Consider the following 21,097-nt stretch of genomic DNA (forward strand, 5'->3'; position numbering starts at 1 on the left):
AACTCTTAAAGTGACGGAGCTGCTCCCTCTTAAGTGGACTTGAGCCACAGGACGCACCACTGAGGGAGCTTAGGCGAGCGAGTCGCCGCGCTGGACGTTACAAAGTCCGCTTGAGATGACTCAGCGGCACCCGAGTTATGCCCCGCCCCGCCCCCTTCAAGTCACATGTTGACCTATGGTAACATTTGTCCCAAAAAGTCACAATATGTCTTTCGGGGATGGGACAGCATTGGTCATGGAATGGGACACCCTTTCATTCGACAAAAATGATTACGTTTTCAACTGCCAAAAAACGCGACATACTTTTTTCAGTTGAAAACGTGGCCATTTCCGACGAACGACATTAAGTCGATCAGCTATCAGCTCTAAACGAACGGTCGCGGCGCCTGTCGTCACAGGCACGTTTCAGGGTTGGCCGCCGTGTCGCCGTTTGGCTGTGGCTCCTTCAGGAACCTCTCCACCTCCTGTGAGTCCACGGCCGCCGCCGACGCGCCGCCTTTGCCCGCCTCCTCCGCGCCCGTCTTCCGCTCCTCCTTCACCTCGTCCTTCTCCTTCTCCGTTCCCCCTCTTCCCCCCTTCTTCTCCTCGCCGGCGTCCGCCTCGATCTCCGGCGGCTTGTTGAGCTGCTCCATCTCGCTGGCCGCCACCTTGCCGTTCTCCATGTCGGCCGTGGTGTGGGGCTCGGGGGCCTTGGCCTTGATGCAGCAGTAGTTGCAGACGGCCAGCACCACCGCGGACAGCACCACCTCGCAGCCCGCCAGCAGGAAGATGTGCATGTAGCTCTTGGTGTAGTCCAGCAGCTTGCCTGAGATGACATGAGATATAGAACAGTGGTTCTCAACCTGTGGGTCAAATTATTCTGAGGGGTCCCCAGATGATTAACTTAATGGGCAACACTGTTTTCTCACTCAACAGTAAACAAACCAACATAAAGTTTAAGTGTATAGACTATAGAGGGTATCTGCACATTTCTAAAATGACAATTAAGGACTTCTGAATGCCTCTAACATGACAAATATTAGAATCAGAAATTGTGAAAATAGCCGATCCACATGCTCACAACGCCTCGCGCTGCGAGGCGTTGTGAGCATGTAGATCTGCTATTTTCACAATAGAACCATGTTATACGAAATGTAATGCCTCAACTCTTAGTGCTCGTCAGGGTGGGGGGGTCCCCAGTTAAAATATGATTATTTTGGGGGTCGCGGCCTGAAAAGGTTCAGAACCACTGATATAGAAGATGAGATGAGACGACATGAACCAGTATCAGAGAAACATTATTGTCATGTCATTTCAGCAGCCAATAGATAGGCACATATTAAAGGCAACTGATGGTGCAAATCCTGTCCACACCAACATCTCTTGCCATGCAACACTCTAAATAAACTTTGTCCTTTTTGACACAAAGTCTTTTGGGGCAGTATCATGAAAATACACTCAACCATAATTAAGATATTTTGTTCACGCACGCACGCACGCACGCACGCACGCACGCACGCACGCACGCACGCACGCACGCACGCTCTCTCTCTTTCTCTCTCTCTCTCTCTCTCTCTCTCTCTCCGCCTTACTCTCTCTATCTTTCGTGTGTGCTGTTCAAGTATTTTTTTCCGGTTTGCACATATCTATTTTTAGAGAGAAATGAGAATGTATTGCTTTCCCTTCCTGACCGGCTCCATTCCAAACTTCCGTCACACTAAACTGGTGATGTAGTCAGGCCTGACTACATCACCACTCCAAATACCACCCGTTATCCGGCATAATTATGGGCTTCTTCTCAGCGGCCCGATTGCTGACAACACCTTGGCGTGTTCAGAACAGACCCCTCCCCCACACAACATACTGTATGTTGTTGTGTCGTGTGTTCTTAAGGTGGTATGGCGGTTTTGGTGCCATAGCATTCTTAGAAGAGGGACATACAGATGGATTTCTATTCACTCCCTCTTTTCTCCATTTCTAATGTAATGTCCAATAAAGTCATTTCACTGCTAGACCCTCAAGTGGTCAGGAGATACCAGTCTTCTCTGTTAAAGGACTTTCTTGTCCTGAATTTATCCTCTCAGACCGCCCTTACTCTGACATCCACAAGCCCCATAATACAATATTTGTTCATGTTCATGCTTATGTTCATGGTTTATGTTTATGTTCGAGGTGGCTATGGTTAGTGCCCTGGTTATCGTCACTGTCGGGCAGAAACCTCGTATCTCCAAGTTTCAAATGTGTATGTTTCTTCGGAAAAGTAAAGTCCTGCTTCATCGTACAAGGCCGTCGCACAAAAGCAGTGAAAACAGCAGATCTACAAGCACACAACGCCTCGCGGTGCGAGGCGTTGTGTGCTTGTAGATCGGCTGTTTTCACTAGTACATTTTTAAAATGATAAATACAAAATGAACGGTTTCGGACAAGGTTCCCACCCGACAATGACGTTGTGATGTTTAGGGCCATGGTTGTGGTTGGGGTCGGCCAACAAACCTACTGAAGGAGTCAGGACTTGTAGCATCCTGATGGGAAGTGGGGCTTGACCTTTCTCAGGGGTTAAGAGTCCCTCGTTGCATTCCTCTTGCTGATGCAATGACAGCGTAACATGGCTTTAGTTTAAATCCCTACTGTGCTACTCTCTGCTAGTCCTTACGCGTTTTCGAAGATATGTGCCGCCAAAATATGTGCAGAGTTTGGGTTATGCGTTGTGCACAGTGTACGAGCCATTGAAAGTAACTTTGTAGTTGGAAACTCGCATGCAAAAATGTAGGAGCATCGTTGTGACGTTTGGCGACGCACTATGGTGATATAGCTATAGTTATCGTTATAGTTCTAGTTATAGTGCTTAAGTCCCTAACCCTGCGTGAATGGCCCTTAAAGCAGAAAAAAACATTAACCACTTAAACCCCATTCGTTGTTGAGTCCCTCAGGGCTCTGCACTACTACTGTTTTTGCTCCACACATACCGTTGTTTTGGGTTGAGATTGGCACATTTCAATCAGGTTTTTTCATCTCACTCACGTCACTTTGTCTGCTGACCTCACTCAGCAACTAAATTAAAAAAAAATAAACAAAAAAAAAAAAATCACAGGAGAAAAGCAGTGATCACCCCATGATTTGCACTGCAATGTAGTTTCAAATGCACTACATTGCAGGCGCTTTTTTGAAAAAATGAAAAAGAATAGAAGAAGACATGTGTGACATGCATGATCTGGGCAGATTGCCCCAGGAAATGTGCCAATCTCAACCCAAAACAACGGTACAATATATTCGCTAAAAATAGCGATCGACAAGCTCACAACGTGTCGCAGTGGGACGCATTGTGAGCTTGACGATCTGCTATTTTCCGCAAAAGATTTCCACAGAATACGGACGCTGGGGTTAAAGCAAAAAAAAGATAGTGGTTTTGCGGTGTTCCTACCAGCGCCCGGTGGGCCCACCAGCACAGCCATGGCTTCCATGAGCAGCACCAGACCAATGGCACTGGAGAACTTCTCCGTGCCCACGATGGCCATGAGGACCTCGAACTGGAGCGCGCCCACCATGCCGTAGGAGATGCCGAAGAAGATGCAGAAGGCCGTCAGACCTCCGTAGTTCACAGCCTGCAACCAGAGGGGCAAAGAATCCAGGCCAGTTCATACTTCATCCACTGATTCAGCTGACAGAAGACACATTATATACTGTATATATCGTCGTTGTCGGGTGGAAACCTTGTATGTCCAAGACCGTTCGTTTTGTATTTATCATTTTAAAAATGAATTAAACTAGTGAAAATAGCAAATCTACAAGCACACGAGGCGTTGTGTGCTTGTAGATCGGCTGTTTTCACTACTTTTGTGCGACAGCCTTGTATGGTGAAGCAGGGCTTTACTTGGTGAAAAGAACGTACAAATTTGAAACTTGGAGATATGAAAAAAAAGATGCGTCTTTTTTTTGTCAGCCTATGCGGTCAAAAGACAGTTGTCTCATGAGTATGAAAACAGCTTCTAAGCTAGTGGAAATCAGGTGTTGGACAGAATACGGTATTGTCATTATGTTGGTTTTACACAGACCATAATGCCTAGTGAGACTCAATGATAATGTTTGTTATTAGTAGGGTCATAGCAGGTTCTCGTTTACATAACATCAATAAATACATTAATAATAATAATTGCTGAATCTGTATTGAGAGATTAACACTAACTAACCCCTTTCAAATTTAGAATTGCTCACATACTCATTTTATTACTTCACAAAAACATAATATTTGATACATTTACATGGTCACAAGATAAGACTTCTCACCTTTTGATGATTAGACAAGCCTTCTTACAATGTAAGACTGAACCCTAAACTGTTACATATTACGTAAAAACCCCAGAAAAAAAAAAACACTCGTCCTAGACAATTTGCTCTCCTGGGGCCAGTTGCACCACCAGAACGTAAGTTCTGCCCTAAGTTAGGGAGTAAAGTCCTTACTAGAGGCTTAGTAACTACTAGTTAGTTTGTAACTAAGTGAGTTACTAACAGGTGTTGCACCACGAGTGCTTAAGGCATAACGTAACTAGTAATGCGTAAACTGTTCCTAAAGTAATGTATAGTCGCATACAATGACGTCATAGCTCCCGAATCCAATGAAAACGAACTGTTTCTAGTAAAGCTTGTATCGTCTTTTGTCAACAGAGACCTCCGTCTCTCCACTGCATGTACACAAAGTCACTGATATGCGTGCACACTCACAGGGCGAGCGCATCCCTGCGCAGCACACTGCCCTGCAAACGGATTGTATCACAAATTATATTGGCCTCATACATTTTTCCCCGTTGTGAAGTAACGCAGGGCAACGCATATTTGGAGACACAGGGGAATAGAGTGCACCGTTCAATTCGCTGTTGTGCTGTATGTGCAGTGGTTGAAAAGTACTCAAATTAATTAAAAACGTATCAATCCTGCAATATAGAAATACTCTATTAATAGCAGACACATCGTGAGCTTGTAGATCGGCTATTTTCAAATGGCCGAAATGTATATTGGGCTTAATGTATGTTTTAAACAGATGGGTCGTTTCATTGTTGAATTAATTAAATAGACGATATAATGCTGTCTGCCACGTTAGTAGTGTAGTTGCTCTACTCCCAGTCTCCCATAGAGATAGGTTACTTAGTAAAGACTTAGTGCTGCCCAAGGGGTGGTGTAAATATTTAGTTGTTACTTAGAGATACGTAAGAACAAATTTGTGTGGTCCAACACCTGACATTTTAGTAATGCGTAAGTCTTGAGGAATATATCTTCATATCATATCTTACTGTAAGTCGCCTTGGATTAAAAGTGTAAACTGTCACTTTAGGCACAGTTTAGACATTTTAAATGCCTAAGCTGTAAACTGTAAACTGTTAAACCACCTGCTATGTCATTTTTTTCCCCCGAGAACCTCTTCTCATCACCTGAGATCCGATCAGGTCGGCGACTCCGTTGAAGAGCATGGAGAAGCTGAAGAAGTAGACGGCGCGAGGCCGCACCCACTTCAGCCCGGCGATCCAGCCGCAGGTGGGCCGCGAGAAGATGTCCACGGCGCCCAGGATGGTGAGCAGCAGCGCCGACTTGGTGTCCTCGTAGCCCAGCTGCTTGGCGTAGCTCACCACGAACACCGGCGGCACGAACAGGCCTATCACCATGATGGAGGCCGCCACCGTGTAGATGACGAACCCGCGGTCGCGGAACACGGAGAAGTCCAGCAGCTTGCGCTTGGGCTTCGGTTTGGCGCCCTGGTGGTGGGCGACATGGAAAAACACAAGGGCAGGGGCGTCAATTGGGTATGGCAGGGGTATGCAGCTGCCATACCCTGGGGGTGCAGGGCGGAAAATAAAAGCTACTTTTAAATATAAATCCACGAATGCCTCTTTGTCTATCTGTGCTGGTTATTATGTTGTTAAATAACTACAAATGCAAAATTTAACAAAATGGTCGCTTTAACAAAGTATTATAATTGTATTCTCCACACTTGTATTCGCCCCATCTTGACAGAATGGTATATTCCCAGGTTCCGCAGGTCAGCTGCACAGGTGCAATTCAACACCATGACTGGTGTCTTGCACGCACACGAAGGCGCGCGTGCAAGACACCAGTCATGTTGCCATACCTTAGCTTTTTCTGAACTGACGCCACTGATATCACGATATTTTCCCAAGTTGTATCACGAATCCACGATACATGATCTCATCACGATTCTTTTTCATGTTTAATGTATTTTTCAAGTTACAGTACAACCACCTACAGTTCAAGGTAACAAAAAACAAAAGGAAAAAGGAGTAACAGACCATTTAGACCAGTGGTCCTCAATGTGTGGTCCAGGGACTCTCTGGGTTCCTTTTGGGAGGTCTAAATTGACCATTACAAGTATGTAACTCTAACAGTATACCGTCAGGAGACCTTGACATTTTAGAGTTTGAGAACTACGGATTTAGACCAAAATGCAGGTTTAAACAAATTCTGCAACGAATCTCCGTATTAACAATTCAACAGGATTTTGTACAGGGCTCCCTCAGTGTATCACGATATATACGATATCTCTGAAAAGGCACATCGTGGAGGTAACAGATACTTTCGCCCACGGCCATTCCGCCGGTCTCACGCTCACCGCGCTGACCGCTCGGTGGGGCTGTACTGTACATAACTGTACAAAATTACAATTTTGAGTTCTTTTTATTTTACTTTACTTACGTATTTCCAATTTGCAATACTTTTACTTCGACTCCACTAAACTCGGATCCAAATCTTGTACTTTTACTCCACTACAATTATTTAAAAACGTAGGTTTTAATGTTACGTTTTAACATTACGCCGGATTGACGCCCCTGGGCGAACGGCCAAGCGGGCGAAAGGATTGGTATTCATCGTGGAGACATTGCATCGCCTCAACGATATTTATCACCATATCGCCCACTAGGGATGGGACGATACGCAATATTATCGTTTATCGTGATAAAAAACACTCATGATAATCGCATTGTGGAGATTTAATTTATCGTGATATCGTCCTCCGTCATGCACTGGGATCAATTCACCTTTTATTTGCCGAGCTGCATATCCGGTACCACTTAAATCCTTTGGTAAAAGGTACGTATAACATACGTACTTGATACAGTCTTTTTTCCCCCACTCTCTATCAAATATCTTTGCCAAAAAAATAGCCGATCTACAAGCTCACGACGCGTCGCCTTTGCGACGCGTTGTGAGCCTGTAGATCTGCTATTTTCTGGCAAATGTTCCATCCCAGGATAACGGATTTTGATTATCGCGATAATATCGTAAATCGTGATTTCTTTTATCACAATAATCGCGACATGAAAATGTCATATCGTCCCATCCATATCGCCCACCACCCCTACCGTACCTCTTCCGCCTCCAAGGCGAGGGCCTTGGCGGTCTTGGGGCCGACCAGGGGCCTCATGAGGGCGGCGCAGGCGCAGCAGTTGAACAGTATGCCGCCCAGGATGAGGAAGCCGCCCCGCCAGCCGTAGGCGTGCGTGAGGAGCTGGGCCAGCGGGGAGAGGCAGCACAGGGCCACGGGGCTGCCGGCCGCCGACAGCCCGTTGGCCAGCGGGCGCTTCTCATCGAAGTAGCGGTTGAGCATGATCAGAGAGGGCTGGAAGTTCAGCGCCAGACCCAGACCTGCAGGACACGGGAGGAACACACTTCCATTCAGGGGTCTTCAACGTGGGTCTTCAACGTTTTCAGGCCAAGGACCCCTTAGTTGAGAGAGAGATGAAGCAGGGACCCCCACAACCTGTTCATAGATTCCATGTAGTTTCATCGTTTGACAGCACAATCATCAGTGTATGTTGGATTCATGTCAATTTGTGTTTTCAGATATTTAACCACTTGAACCGTCAACACTTAATAAACTTCACCTTTCACTCTGTACTTAGTCTGCTCTTTTTCCCCTCTACACCAAAGCTCTTTGCCAAAAATAGCCGATCTACACCTGCAATTTTTGGCAAAAGTTCACGGAATATGGATATATGGATATGGATATATTATATAATATAAAAATAACTTCTATCACTCAAAGATTTGGAGGACCCCTTGTAGTAACTCTGAGGACAACCTAGGGGTCCCGGACCCTCTGTTGAAAACCAATGATATAGAGGATATGTGCAGTGAATGGCAAATGGAGTGGCAAAGTGAGTTTAACGTTGTTAACCTACCTACCTACCTACCTAGAGTACCTACCTACCTACCTACCTACCTACCTACCTAGAGTACCTACCTACCTACCTACCTACCTACCTACCTACCTACCTACCTACCTACCTACCTAGAGTACCTACCTACCTACCTACCTACCTAGAGTACCTACCTACCTACCTACCTACCTACCTACCTACCTACCTAGAGTACCTACCTACCTACCTACCTACCTACCTAGAGTACCTACCTACCTACCTACCTACCTACCTACCTACCTACCTACCTAGAGTACCTACCTACCTACCTACCTACCTACCTACAGTACCTACCTAATTGCGACCGTCAGGTCGCAGTTACTATCAAAACCTCGACCAGCTGTCCGTCAGTCAGTCAGTCTGTCACACGTCACACTTTTGCCCTGCTCATATCTCCGCAACCGTTGCCCCGATCCATGCCACATTTTGCACACACACTCCTTGCCTGCCAAACCACAACCTCCACCCATCAATTCTCACATGGCCCTCTTCTAGCGCCACCATGAGGCTGATTCTTGCAAAACAATTTTTTGGACACTGCTCCTACAAATTTTGACCTAAAATCACGCGAATCGGTACACACTTGGTCTACACTCATGTCTTCAACATGGATCTGTCCCATATAGCGCCACCATCAGGACGATTTTTTCAAACACATTTTTGGACACTTCTACAGATTTTGCCCTAAAATCACTCAAAACGGTACACAGTATGTCTACACTCATCTCATCACCATGGATCTGTCCCATATAGCGCCACCATCAGGCCGATTTTTTTCAAACACATCTTTGGACACTGCTCCTACAGATTTTGCGCTAAAATCATGCAAATCGGTACACAATATGTCTACACTCATGTCATCAACATGGATCTCTCCCATATAGCGCCACCATCAGGCCGATTTTTTCAAACTCTTTTTTGGACACTGCTCCTACACATTTTGCTCTCAAATCACGCTGCGACCTGACGGTCGCTTATCTCCCGATTAGGGAGTCTTACTGGTATTATACCTATTATACCTACCTACGGCACATCTGTCTCATCTAACAATATGCCTGTCTCCCAGGCTGTCTGCCTGTCTGTCTCTGTGTGTGTGTGAACTTGTTATGGGATGCACCCTGCTATATACAGTAGTATATAGCAGGGTTCCCCAATAGACGGCCTGCGGGCCATTTGCGGCCCGCGGGGGGCTACTGTCTGGCCCACACTAGCCTCGGAAACCCAGACTTTTATTTTGGCGATAGGAAGAAAAAGGCCCACACTAACCCCAGTAATAATGGTGGTATAAGAGCAGCAACAACACTAGTATACCGTCGTTGTTGGGTGGAAATCTCGTATCTCCAAATTTGTACGTTCTTTCGTAAATCATACAAGGCCATCGCACAAAAGTAGTGAAAACAGCAGATCTACAAGCACACAACGCCTCGCGGTGCGAGGCGTTGTGTGCTTGTAGATCGGCTGTTTTCACTAGTTTAAATAATTTTTAAAATGATAAATTCAAAACGAACGGTTTTGGACATACAAGATTTTCACCCGACAACGACAAAAACTGTCGCTGGAGTAGTGGGAACGCCGCCGTCGCCCCCTGCAATGTTGTGGCCCTCGGCTCGGTACCCTAGACATAATTCGGCCCTTGGGGAAAACTAATTGGGGAACCCTGGTATATAGTATAGTGTATTGCACTTGGGTCCAGCAGTGACCTGACCTGTGATGACTCCCACACAGAGGTAGATGAGGTAGATGCTCTTTGCGAACGAGGCTAGGATCATCCCCGTGGAGGCCAACAGACCGCCCACCATCATCACCGGGCGACAGCCGTACCGGTTCACCATGGCGCTGCTCAGAGGACCTGCACAAAACAACCATAACAGCCAGGCTTGTGTTAGTCTGCGGTGGAAATTAACCCATTTAGGCCTGAACACATTATGACGCAATATTTTATGCTTTAACTATCAAAAAATAGCAGATATACAAGCTCACAGCGCGGCACCGAGTGCCGCGCTGCGAGCTTGTAGATCTGCTATTTTTGAAAAATCGTGAAAATTTGAATTTTGACCCGATTCTATAAGTGTCTTTTGAATCCTTCTAAGGTTTTTGAAAAAAAACTATGTTTCTATGTCAGCAATCTGGCTCGCCATCGTCAAAGAAAAGGTCCTTTTCACTTAAATGGAGCTCAGTCTGTTCTTGAGAGACGACTATGTGGTTCTCAAACCTTTTCATGTGAAGGACCCCCAAATTATATGAATTTGGCCACGGACCCCCATCTCAAAATATCTAGTTCCAGGGACCCCCCCAGAAGCAGAATTTGAGTTACAAACGTTCGCTTTGAAAATACATATATTCAAGGATCTGCACACATTTTCACAACTTTTTCAAAACTAGCAGATCTACAAGCTCGCAGCGCGGCACTCGGTGCCGCGCTGTGAGCTTGTATATCTGCTATTTTTCAATAGTTAAAGCAGTCAATAATCTCAGGCCTAAATGGGTTTTAACTAAGTACTTTTTTTTGGGTATTTTTTATGTGCTTTTTTAGCGTATTCTCTTGAGTATTAAAATGTTTCACTACTTTATGTTGTATATTTTACTTTTTTCCCAACTACATTTATTTGACAGCTCTCAGCTGTGGTTACAAGTTACTGCAGATTTAGACAATTATTGATGAATCATATTCATTAATCGTACATTTTTCTAAAATAGCTGACCTACAAGCTCATAACGTGTCGTGCTTGCGACACATTGTGAGCTTGTAGATCAGCTCTTTTCAAATAGCGCAAGTATAAAATAGGGCATAAGTAGTTGTCCAATATCATACAGTATAAGATTCAGAAATTAGCATTATGCGTGATGATGAATACTTTTACTTTTGCTACTTTAAGTATATTTTGATGCTAATCAAAATATTGTACTTTGACTTAAGTGATATTTAACACGTGGTATTGTTACTTTTACTCAAGTCCCAAATCTGGCTATATCTTCCGCCAGTGCAACCACAAAACACAGTCACTCAGGCTTGTATATCGTCGTTGTCGGGCGGAAACCTCGTATCTCCAAGTTTCAAATTTGTATGTTTTTTCACAAAGTAAAGCCCTGCTTCATCATACAAGGCCGTCGCACAAAAGTAGTGAAAACAGCAGATCTACAAGCACACAACGCCTTGCGGTGCGAGGCGTTGTGTGCTTGTAGATCGGCTGTTTTCACTAGTTTAACCCTTAAGTTCTGTTCAGATTCACTACACCTTCGTTCTGTTCGGGTCATTTTGACCCGGGGGATATTTGGTTTAAAAAAAGACAACACTAATATACATTTTAACTTAACAAATCATCATGATACATTGACTTTGACTCAATACCAAACAATTCATATGATATATATGGTAATTGTTTGCATTTCTGCTTTGCTATATCACATTAAACACTGAAAGAGCTAGGCGTTTTTACTGATTTAGCTGAAATTCATGTAAAACTACTTTATTTAATACTGGGCAATATTGCTCATGCTTATAGGAAAAAATGAAAATCAGGCAATATTTTTATGAACTTTTTCTTTTTTTTTTTTAAAACATGCCCATTAATTGAATACTTGTGGTTCAAGAACAGGACATCATACTCACATAGAGCTGAACACACATGAACGTCACATATGAATATACACTTGAACGTATACACTAGGACAGAGGTTTTCAAACACTTTGGTCTCAGGGCACCCCTGTAAACAACATTTTCATCCACAGCACCCCTGAATTACAGTGTTACTTTACAGCACCTTATGTTTATGTAAAATAATGTAAAATTTCCCCTAAGATACAGTACATCACAAGGAAAACTTTAGATAAGTGAGGGGTGAGGGTGAGGGGTGAGGAGGGGAGGGGTGAGAAGGAGAGGGCGTGAAGGGTGTGGGGGGGTGAGGGCGATAGGAGGGGGGAGGGGGGGGAGGAGGTGACTTTGTGTCTGTGTTAGCATACATGCTTTCTTTTATTTCTGTGCATCTGGGGTGGCGGGGTGGGGGGGGGGGGAGGGAGGTGGGGTTGGGTTGGGTTGGGGGGTTTGGAGGGGAGGGGGTAAGGGTGAGGTGAGGGGTGGAAGGGGTTAGGGGGTGATTATGTATCTGTGTTTGTACATGATTCCTTGTATTTCTGTACATCTCTGTATTACATGTTCATCTCAGAAGAATCTTTAAGGCCAGTGAGTTTCAGGTGGAAAAAATGTAAACTTCTACCTTTTTCTTCCAAATGAAAATGTAAACGGGTCAAAATGACCCGAACAGCACTTAAGGGTTAAATCATTTTTAAAATGATAAATATAAAACAAACGGTTTTGGACATACAAGGTTTCCACCCGACAACGACGATATGTTGGTGCGTGCCGTACCCGAGCCGTAGAGCATGGCCAGCAGCAGGGAGGAGATCCAGGCGCAGTCGCTGTATCCCACGTGGAACTCGTCCATCAGGTCGTGGAAGAAGACGCTCATGGTCTTGGGGAAGGCGTAGGAGAAGCCCGTGATGACGAAGCCTCCAAACAGCACCGCCCAGCCCCACCCCCCGTCTGGGGCCTTCACCCCCGTGGGGTTGTCGTCCACTGCCACACCTCCCATGGTCCTCTATTCTAAGGGCTCGTGACAGCCAAGCTGAAGAGAAAACAACGACAACAACTAAAGTGAAGGGTCTGCGGTAACCTGCAAGACTCACCTGTTCAGACATAGCACTTAAGGCCAGGGGCGTCAATTCACCCTTTGTCAAGTCCCGCCCATTGTCCTGCCCCTCTCCACACCCATTGGTTGCTGTGTCTTGGTGGGACATTCCATCCACTGCCATGTTAATTCAGTTGCTTCATATTGTTTTTCTGTGTGCTCAAATCTAATTTCAAACTTTGTTTCAGTCAATTGGAGCTGCTCAGTGGCAGCATAGTGAATCAGCATGTTTTTAAATGTTTTTATTTCTCCAAAAATTATGTTTTAGCAAATTCAACTTAAAAAAGGCGGAACCAGGGCGGGACAAGGCAGATAGAGCCTGCTGGTTGGTCAGTCAGGGACCAACCAGGAGGCTAACAAAGGGTGAATTGGCTATGGCAGGGGTATGCAGCTGCCATACCCTGGGTCCAGGGGGGGAAATAAAAGTTACTTTTAAATACAAATCCATGAATGTCTCTTTGTCTATCGGTGCTGGTTATTATGTTGTTAAATTACAGTAAAATAACTACAAATGCAACATTTTACAAAATGGTCACTTTAACAAGGTATTACAGCCTAATTATATTCTCCACACTTGTATTCTCCCCATCTTGACAAAATGGTATATTCCCAGGTTCCGTTTAGCTGCACTTGAACAACCGTTCCAGGCCGCCATATCCAGCCCAAGAAACCGTAGAAACAGGGGAAAAAATAAAATGTACTTCTTAAAATTAATGTATCGTGCCTGTTGCTAAGGTATGGCAACATGACTGGTGTCTTGCGCGCATGCACGACACCAGTCATGTTGCCATACCTTAGCTTTTTCTGAACTGACGCCACTGCTTAAGGCTTTATCATAGTCCGCGGTGAAGAGCTATCACCTCAACTTTTAGGTGATAAGCTATCACCTAAAACTGTGAAAACAAGTGGAGGCCATCATAGTCACACACTCACGGGGAAGTCCTATCACCGCGCCTCAGTGTCTCTGAACCAGGGGCACACTGATTGGTCTAGATCGACCAATCAGTGAACAGGGTGATGGGGAGACGTCTGAAGGTAAAAACAGAGGGGAGATGTCGGGGTTCGCGGTGATAGCCCTTCACCGTGGCGAATGACGTAATGTTGTAGCTGTCTGACTTTAAAAGACTACACCGACTAAAAGCCTACGCAGATTGTACTATGATAGGGCCATAATTACTGTAGCACTTGCCCTAGCCTCGACGACCATGAAAAGGCTAAAATGTAATTTAGATAGCATGTTATGTTATGTTCTTCATGCTCACAACACGAGGCGTTGTGAGCATGAAGATCTAATATTTTCACAATTTCGGCCTATTTTGGCCAATTTTTGACCAGAGGTACTAAAAAGGTCTTAAAAGTTCTTAAATTGACACTAGAAATGTGTAGATACCCTGTATACACTTATACTGTATGTTGGTCACCAGTGGTTCTCAAAGTGGATTCCAAGGACTCTGTGGGTTCCCTTAGGGGGTTCTAAATTGACCCATACGAGTCTGTAACTCTAGACAGTGTACAAATGGAACCAAATGAACCCTGACGGGTTCATTTGGTTCCATTTGTACACTGTCAGAGTTAAGGGGAGACCTTGAAATTTGAACGTTTGAGAAACACTGCATTACACCAATCCTGTAATGGCTAGCGAGGCAGCCTGGGAAGAAACGCAACGGGCCCCAAAGATTTACAGTTTCACTGAGTATGTGGAGGCGAGGCTGGCTTTTAGAAGCACGGCCACCCATCACGCCCCTGGCCGACACACACGCACGCACGCACGCACACACACACGCACGCAAGCACACAACTTACTGTGTATAAATCATGTTTAAGTCTAATTCCAACCCCTAAACCTAACCTCTAAATGGCTAATCCTAACGCTAACCCCAACTTGTATCTTTTTCTAATAGTAAACGTATCTCTAAAAATCTAGTTTCAACCACAAAACAACCATTTTTCTTGTGAGTGCGCCGGCGTGACTCACTGCCTCAGCCTGTACTGTATCTCCCTCGGTCCATAAGGATGTCCATTTGGTCTAGTGGCTGAGATATTGGACTCTCACATGGGAGACCTGGGTATGAATCCCATGTGTTACATGAGGACCAGGAAAATTGTCCTTGTCATTGAGGGTACATTTGGTCCTCACAAGAATAGTAATACAAGCGCACGCACACACCATTTGGCCGTGATTTCCCCATAGCTTCATTCCTCCTTGCAGTGAGTCAGAGAGAGACAGAAAATGTTTTCATACAATAAACCAGTAAGACTCCCTAATCGGGAGATAAGCGACCGTAGGTGGCTTATCTCCACAAATAGGGCAAAAATTTGTTTTTCCAAAATCTTCCTGATCCATGTTGATGACATGAGTGTAGACATGCTGTGTAGTGATATTCGTGATTTTAGGCCAAAATCTGTAGGAGCAGTGTCCAAAAATGTGTTTTAAAAATCGGCCTGAAGGTGGCGCTAGAATAGGGCCATGTGAGAAATGAGGGGTGGGGTCTCCGCGTTGCCTTGGCGGACGAATAGGTACCGGCCCCGGCTCTCCCGGACGCTCCTAGCCCGAGTTATGGCATTTTATGTGCGCTGCAGTGGCAGGGGGTCCTCCACTGGGGGCGCCACCACTTTTGCATCCGTTCTGGAGCACCAGGAGTCGGTGGTCCCCGGGAATTCCCCGTGAGCAGCCCCGTTGGGGTGGTCATTTGGTCATTTTTGCACATTTGGTCATTTTTTACATCTGGGGGTCCCCCAGGGACCTGGGGGTCCCTGGGGCTCCGGGGGTCCTTGGAGGTTGTAGTTTGGCAGGTAAGGAGTGTGTGTGCAAAATTTGGCATGGATCGGGTCAACGGATGCGGAAATATAAGCAGGGAAAAAGTGTGACGTGTGACGTGTGACGGACTCACAGACAGACAGCCTGTGGAGGTTTTGGTAGTAAATGCGACCTACGGTCGCAATGACAATGTAGGCTATTGTATGAGAAAGGTGTGATGGAAAGAGTAAGATTAGCATAGTTTTTTATCACGCACGCACACACACACGCACGCACGCACGCACGCACGCACGCACGCACGCACACACACAAATGCTGACAAATGCTGACTCACAAAGAAAATGCAATTTGCTGAATAAATCATGACACAATAACATTTTACAGTGTTGCGGTGGACCTCTGTTCAATATTACAGCGATGTAATATTAAAACCCGTAAAATCTACAATCGTGACACGTATCTGAGGGCCCCCCGCCACACACACTGTTAGTCATTCTCCAAGAGCAGAAGAGTGCATTTGGTTCCATTTGTACATTTCTCAGAGTTACAGTACAGACCCGTACGGGCCCGTTTGCACCCCTGGTGGTATAGTCCCCAGACCATTACATTACATTGAGACAATTAGGCTATAAACATAATTCCCTTGTTGATTCATTTAAGACAACCAATTAAACAAAACGTATATATCACAGTGAAGCTGGGCTAAACTGTTGACCGAGGTTTACTGGCCGTGAAGAGAGAGCTGTCCAGTGTCTCCAGGTAACAGGGGGGCCTTCTATGCACGTTGCAACGTGACCAGCCTAAATAAAGCACGCCATGCTTGGTAACTCAGTCAATATTCCCTTGAGCTCCGGTCCAGACCATTGTTATATAGACTCTGCATTGTCTGCCACACGTGACAAGGGAGTGAAGTGACATTACGCAAAATATACTAGCCTATTATCAGGGGCGTCACACCAAATTCTGGGCCCTGGGTACAAGGATTCACTGAGGGGCCCCCCATGAATGTTAACTATTGAAGAATAGCAGATATACAAGCTCACAGCGCGGCACCGAGTGCCGCGCTGCGAGGAACCTATGCAAGGAACCTATGCAAGGAACCTATGTTTCTATGTCAGTGGTGCTCAAACTTCATGTCAAGGACCCCAAAGATGATATGTATTTGGCCACAGACCCCATCTCAAAATATTTAGTTCAAAATATTTGCTTCTGGGGGGGGACCCCCCAGAAGCAAATTTTGAGTTACAAATGTTCGCTTTAAAAAATACATATATTCAAGAATTTCACACATTTTCACGACTTTTCAAAAATAGCAGATCTACAAGCTTGCAGCGCGACACTTGGTGCCGCGCTGTGAGCTTGTAAATCTGCTATTTTTCAATAGCTAAAGTTACTAGGGCCCCTCCACCTTTGGCCCTGGTGACTCAGTCCCACTTCCCCGCCCCTTGTGACGCCCCTGCCTCTTATCATGATACTGATGCTTTGCATTATGGCCACAATCTGCCAAAAAGAATAGCATAGGCTTATGCCTGATAATAGGTTGCCTTAGCTGGTCCATAGAGCGTTAGAAGGGGTTCTCCTTATCTCTTCTAACGGTATGGATTAGCTAAGGTTGCCTATATACTTCAAGCTCACCTGGCCGAGAGGAGAGGTTCCAGACTCAGAGACAGTGACTGTCTGATGGATGTTGTGACATTTGGATTTGGATACACACTGAAATAAATTAGATTATTTGAGTCTCAGATAGCTCAGATTGATACTTCAAATAATCAATTTTTTCCCATGTTACTGCCCGGCATAGAGGTAACTAGAAGCAGTGCTCTTCCGAGCACAGGTCTCCGCCAGGTCAGGTAGGTTATCGTGGCCTCCTGGTGGCGCTATAATAGGCAAATGTGAAAAGGGTGCCATGTCATCTGCGGCCTGTCATGATTTGAAGCATTTTGTCGCAACATGTGTTTTGCAAAATTTGAGCTGCTGGTGGCACTATAACAGGCCAATGTGAAGAGAGTGGCAGTGATTTTTAGACAAAAGTAATGTCCAAAAATGTGTTTTGCACAAATCCCCCTCCTGGTGGCGCTATAACAGGCCCATGAAAAGACATGGGAGCAGAGGTTCTTCTCTGGCACCCAGGCAGTGTGCGTGCACAGTTTCGCAGCCATCGTGAAAACGGTACCGTCGGCCTGGCGGAGAGAATAATGTGCATGTGTTTCATGCATCAGACACAGACAATCTGGATTCAGAAAATCCCATTCCACTGACACATGCCTTCTCTATTTGACAGACCAAATCAAACGCAAAACCGATTCGGGCAAATATAGCGGCATGGTCATGATGGATCTCCAGAAGGTATTTACACCGTAAATCACTCTATTCTGGTTGAGAAATGAAAAGCTATCAGTCTTGACAGCGCAGCAGTGAGTGGGATGCAATCTTACCTGGTGGGGAGGGGAAAGGTGGTGGAGGTGAACGCAACGGTACCCTGTCTCCCCCCTCCACCCAGTAAGCTGTGGTGTTCCTCAAGGTAGCATACTGGGGCCTATGTTGTTCCTAATATATGTAAACGACATGGCATCTGCCTGCGACTGCAACCTGTTCCTGTTCGCGGATGACTAGGCTCTCCTAGTCTCGGTCAAGGACCACTTGCAGGATGAAAAGACCCTTAACTCTGAACTAAGTAAGATCTGCACTGGCTTAATTTAGAAAAATCAACCAACAAACTCGTTTCCTACAGAGGATCGCCCTGATTGTCAATTTCAACACACTGAACACCATAGCTGGTGCAATCATTCAGCCCCTCTTTGACTATAGTCCACGTATGGTATCGCGACGCCCCAAAAGCCCTAAAAACAGGCTCCAAACAGCCCAAAACAAACGAATTAGGGTTCTGCTTAACCTTCCTTTTCACGCTCACCTCACCGCTACTCATCAGTCAAGCGTGCGGTGGCTCAGAGTAGATGACAGTACAGCATCTTGCAATGGGCCTGGTGTACAAGATAGGCCTACACTACAGGGTTCTCAACCTTTTCAGGCCATGACCCCCCAAAATAATCATATTTTAACTGGGGACCGCACCACCCTGACGAGCACAGGCATTACATTTTGTATAACAAGGTTCTATTGTGAACATAGCAGATCTTAGCAGATTTTCATCATTTCTGCCTCTAATGTTTGACAATTTGACTGATGTTTAATTTTAGAGGTAGCCTATTAAAAAGTGTGCATAGTCTAGACACTTAAAATGTATGTTGGTTTGTTTTCTCACTCAACAGTAAACAATGTTGCACATATATAAGTTAATCATCTGGAGACCCCTCAAAATAATTTGGGTCCCGACCCAAAGGTTGAGAACCACTGCACTACACCACTAAGATAGCTACCCATGGAGGCGACCTGACAAAATAGGCCTATACTTTAACGACAACACCAGAGGCAGCGCCACAGATCACATTCAACCCAGAGTCAACTCAAACAAAGGGTCAAACTCGTTCTCCTGCTATAGCCTACCACCAAAATGTGGAACACCGAAGGCCTTCCTTTAAAATCGCCCTGAGAAAAACACTTTACAGGCGGCAGCCGCTCGTAACTAGAGCCTTCTCTCCCTGACCCTTCTATATTGTAGCCTAACTGTACCTTTTCCTATACAAACTTCTAAAAAGTCTTCAATCAATCAATCAATCAATCAATCAATCAATCAATCAATCAATCAATCAATCAATCAATCAATCAATCAAACAAACAAACAAACAATCAAACTCGGCCAGTTGACTGAGAGCGCGCGGACCCGCGTGCATAGAGCCTACTGATGGGGGTCAAGGTGTTTCTTCTCGTCTCGTCTTCACTCCGTTTTATTTTCCTTACATCAAAACAGAAATTCCTTGAAAATAAAACAAATCCCCGACGCCAACAGAGTGAACAGACGCATAACCAATGATGCTGCTGTGACGCGCAAGTGTCAGCATCGACGCCTGCTGACGGTCTTCATCGTGGATGCCATGGTCTCGATCATCAGCCAAAAACAGCCGGTCAGAAAACTTTTAGGCTTTAGGCTACTCAACAGGTAGACTATACTACTAGGACATCATCAAAGCTTCGTTATTTTATATTTCCTAGACGTGGTGGGCGCAGCTCCTGAGAGAAACCTGTTGCGTCTGAACCACATATAGACGATAAGACCAAAGACCATTAAAGTGCCAATTTAACATCTCCCCCAGGACTAGTCTCCCTCTAGACCTAGCCTTGGATCAGTCATCAAGAGAATGTCTCCACAGATTGTTTGCCCCAGAGAATAGGGATGCTGCTACATTGTAATAAAGCCTAGTGCTACACTGACAAGAGACAAGAGTCATTTAAAATACTTAAATTAACTCCCAGTAATCAGCAGACTATTGTGATCAATAATGACTTCATCAATCAGCTAATTTCACCTATCTGCGATCATAAGTCAAAAGATCACAGTGTTCTCTTTCTTTACCAACCTGTGGCGATGATGCTGTGATGCTGCGTGTGTCCCAGTCAGTGTGTGCGTGTGTCTCCTCCCCGTGCAAGCTGCTGCATGGGCTCCAAGAAGCTGTGCGTAATGACCAAGCAGCAGGAGGAAACCCCCGGCCTCAATGTGTGCCCACCCACCGCCGCTCACACACTCACACACACTCACAACCCTACAGTCTGATGCTCACAGCAGTCTCTGCACTGGGTCCTAAAGCCTATACGACGTTCTTCGCATCCAGAGAAGACAAGAAGAGTGTCCGGTGAACTATTTTTGCCCTTTCACTTCCCTTCTACGTGAGAGGAGGACGACAATGACTGGCTGACGCAAGTCCTCCTCCTCCTCCCCCTCCTACAGTACATGCACCGTTATTATGAGAATGAGCCAATGATAATGATGCCTTGCATCATTATTATCACCAGCAGAGATAGGCAGGCTGTGGGCTATAGAGCAGAGGTTCTCAACCTGTGGGTCACGACCCCCCAGGGGTGTCCCCAATTTATTTTGAGGTGTCCCCCAGATGTTTTGCTAAATGTTAACATTGTTTTATCACTGAACAGTTAACAGACCAACATAAAGTATAAGGGTATCTGCACATTTCTAAAGACACAATTTAAGGACTTTAAATACATTTTTAGTAGGCCTTACCTCTGGTCAAACTGGACAAATTGTCAAATTGTCAATTATTAGAGGCAGAAATTGTGAAAATAGTTGCGAGGCATGAGCATATTTTCACAATGGAACAGATCGAGTCAAATTAATGTAATGCCAACTCCTACAATTCCATGTGCTTGTCCAGGTGTTCTGGGGGTGGGTCCCTGTTGAAATATGATTATTTTGGGGGTCGCGGCCTGAAGAGGTTGAGAACCTCTGGGCTAGAGGAGAGAACAGAGAATTTAGAATACAAGACTTGCTTTTGCTTATCTATAGTTGGCTATATTAGTCTAGTAGAATGATACAACCAAGATGCAATATACTGGAAAT

At 45.3% G+C, this 21,097-nt stretch overlaps 1 protein-coding gene across 1 annotated transcript; it reads right to left on the reverse strand.

Annotated features, from left to right (window-relative positions):
* Nucleotides 1-392: 392 nt before the first annotated feature.
* Nucleotides 393-20,185, reverse strand: LOC308283038 (monocarboxylate transporter 4-like; the record flags this gene model as incomplete). The annotated part of the gene is made up of 7 exons (XM_080723423.1): nucleotides 20,103-20,185; nucleotides 12,551-12,806; nucleotides 9,889-10,032; nucleotides 7,352-7,629; nucleotides 5,403-5,723; nucleotides 3,401-3,581; nucleotides 393-805 (listed from the first exon to the last, which is right to left on the reverse strand). Exons 2-7 carry the CDS (start codon nucleotides 12,771-12,773, stop codon nucleotides 393-395), a joined length of 1,560 nt encoding a protein of 519 aa, XP_080579549.1. The 5' UTR covers nucleotides 12,774-12,806; nucleotides 20,103-20,185.
* Nucleotides 20,186-21,097: the final 912 nt, after the last annotated feature.

The sequence above is a fragment of the Nannobrachium achirus genome (assembly GCF_963921795.1).
Source record: "Nannobrachium achirus genome assembly, chromosome: 4".
NCBI classification, from domain to species: domain Eukaryota; kingdom Metazoa; phylum Chordata; class Actinopteri; order Myctophiformes; family Myctophidae; genus Nannobrachium; species Nannobrachium achirus.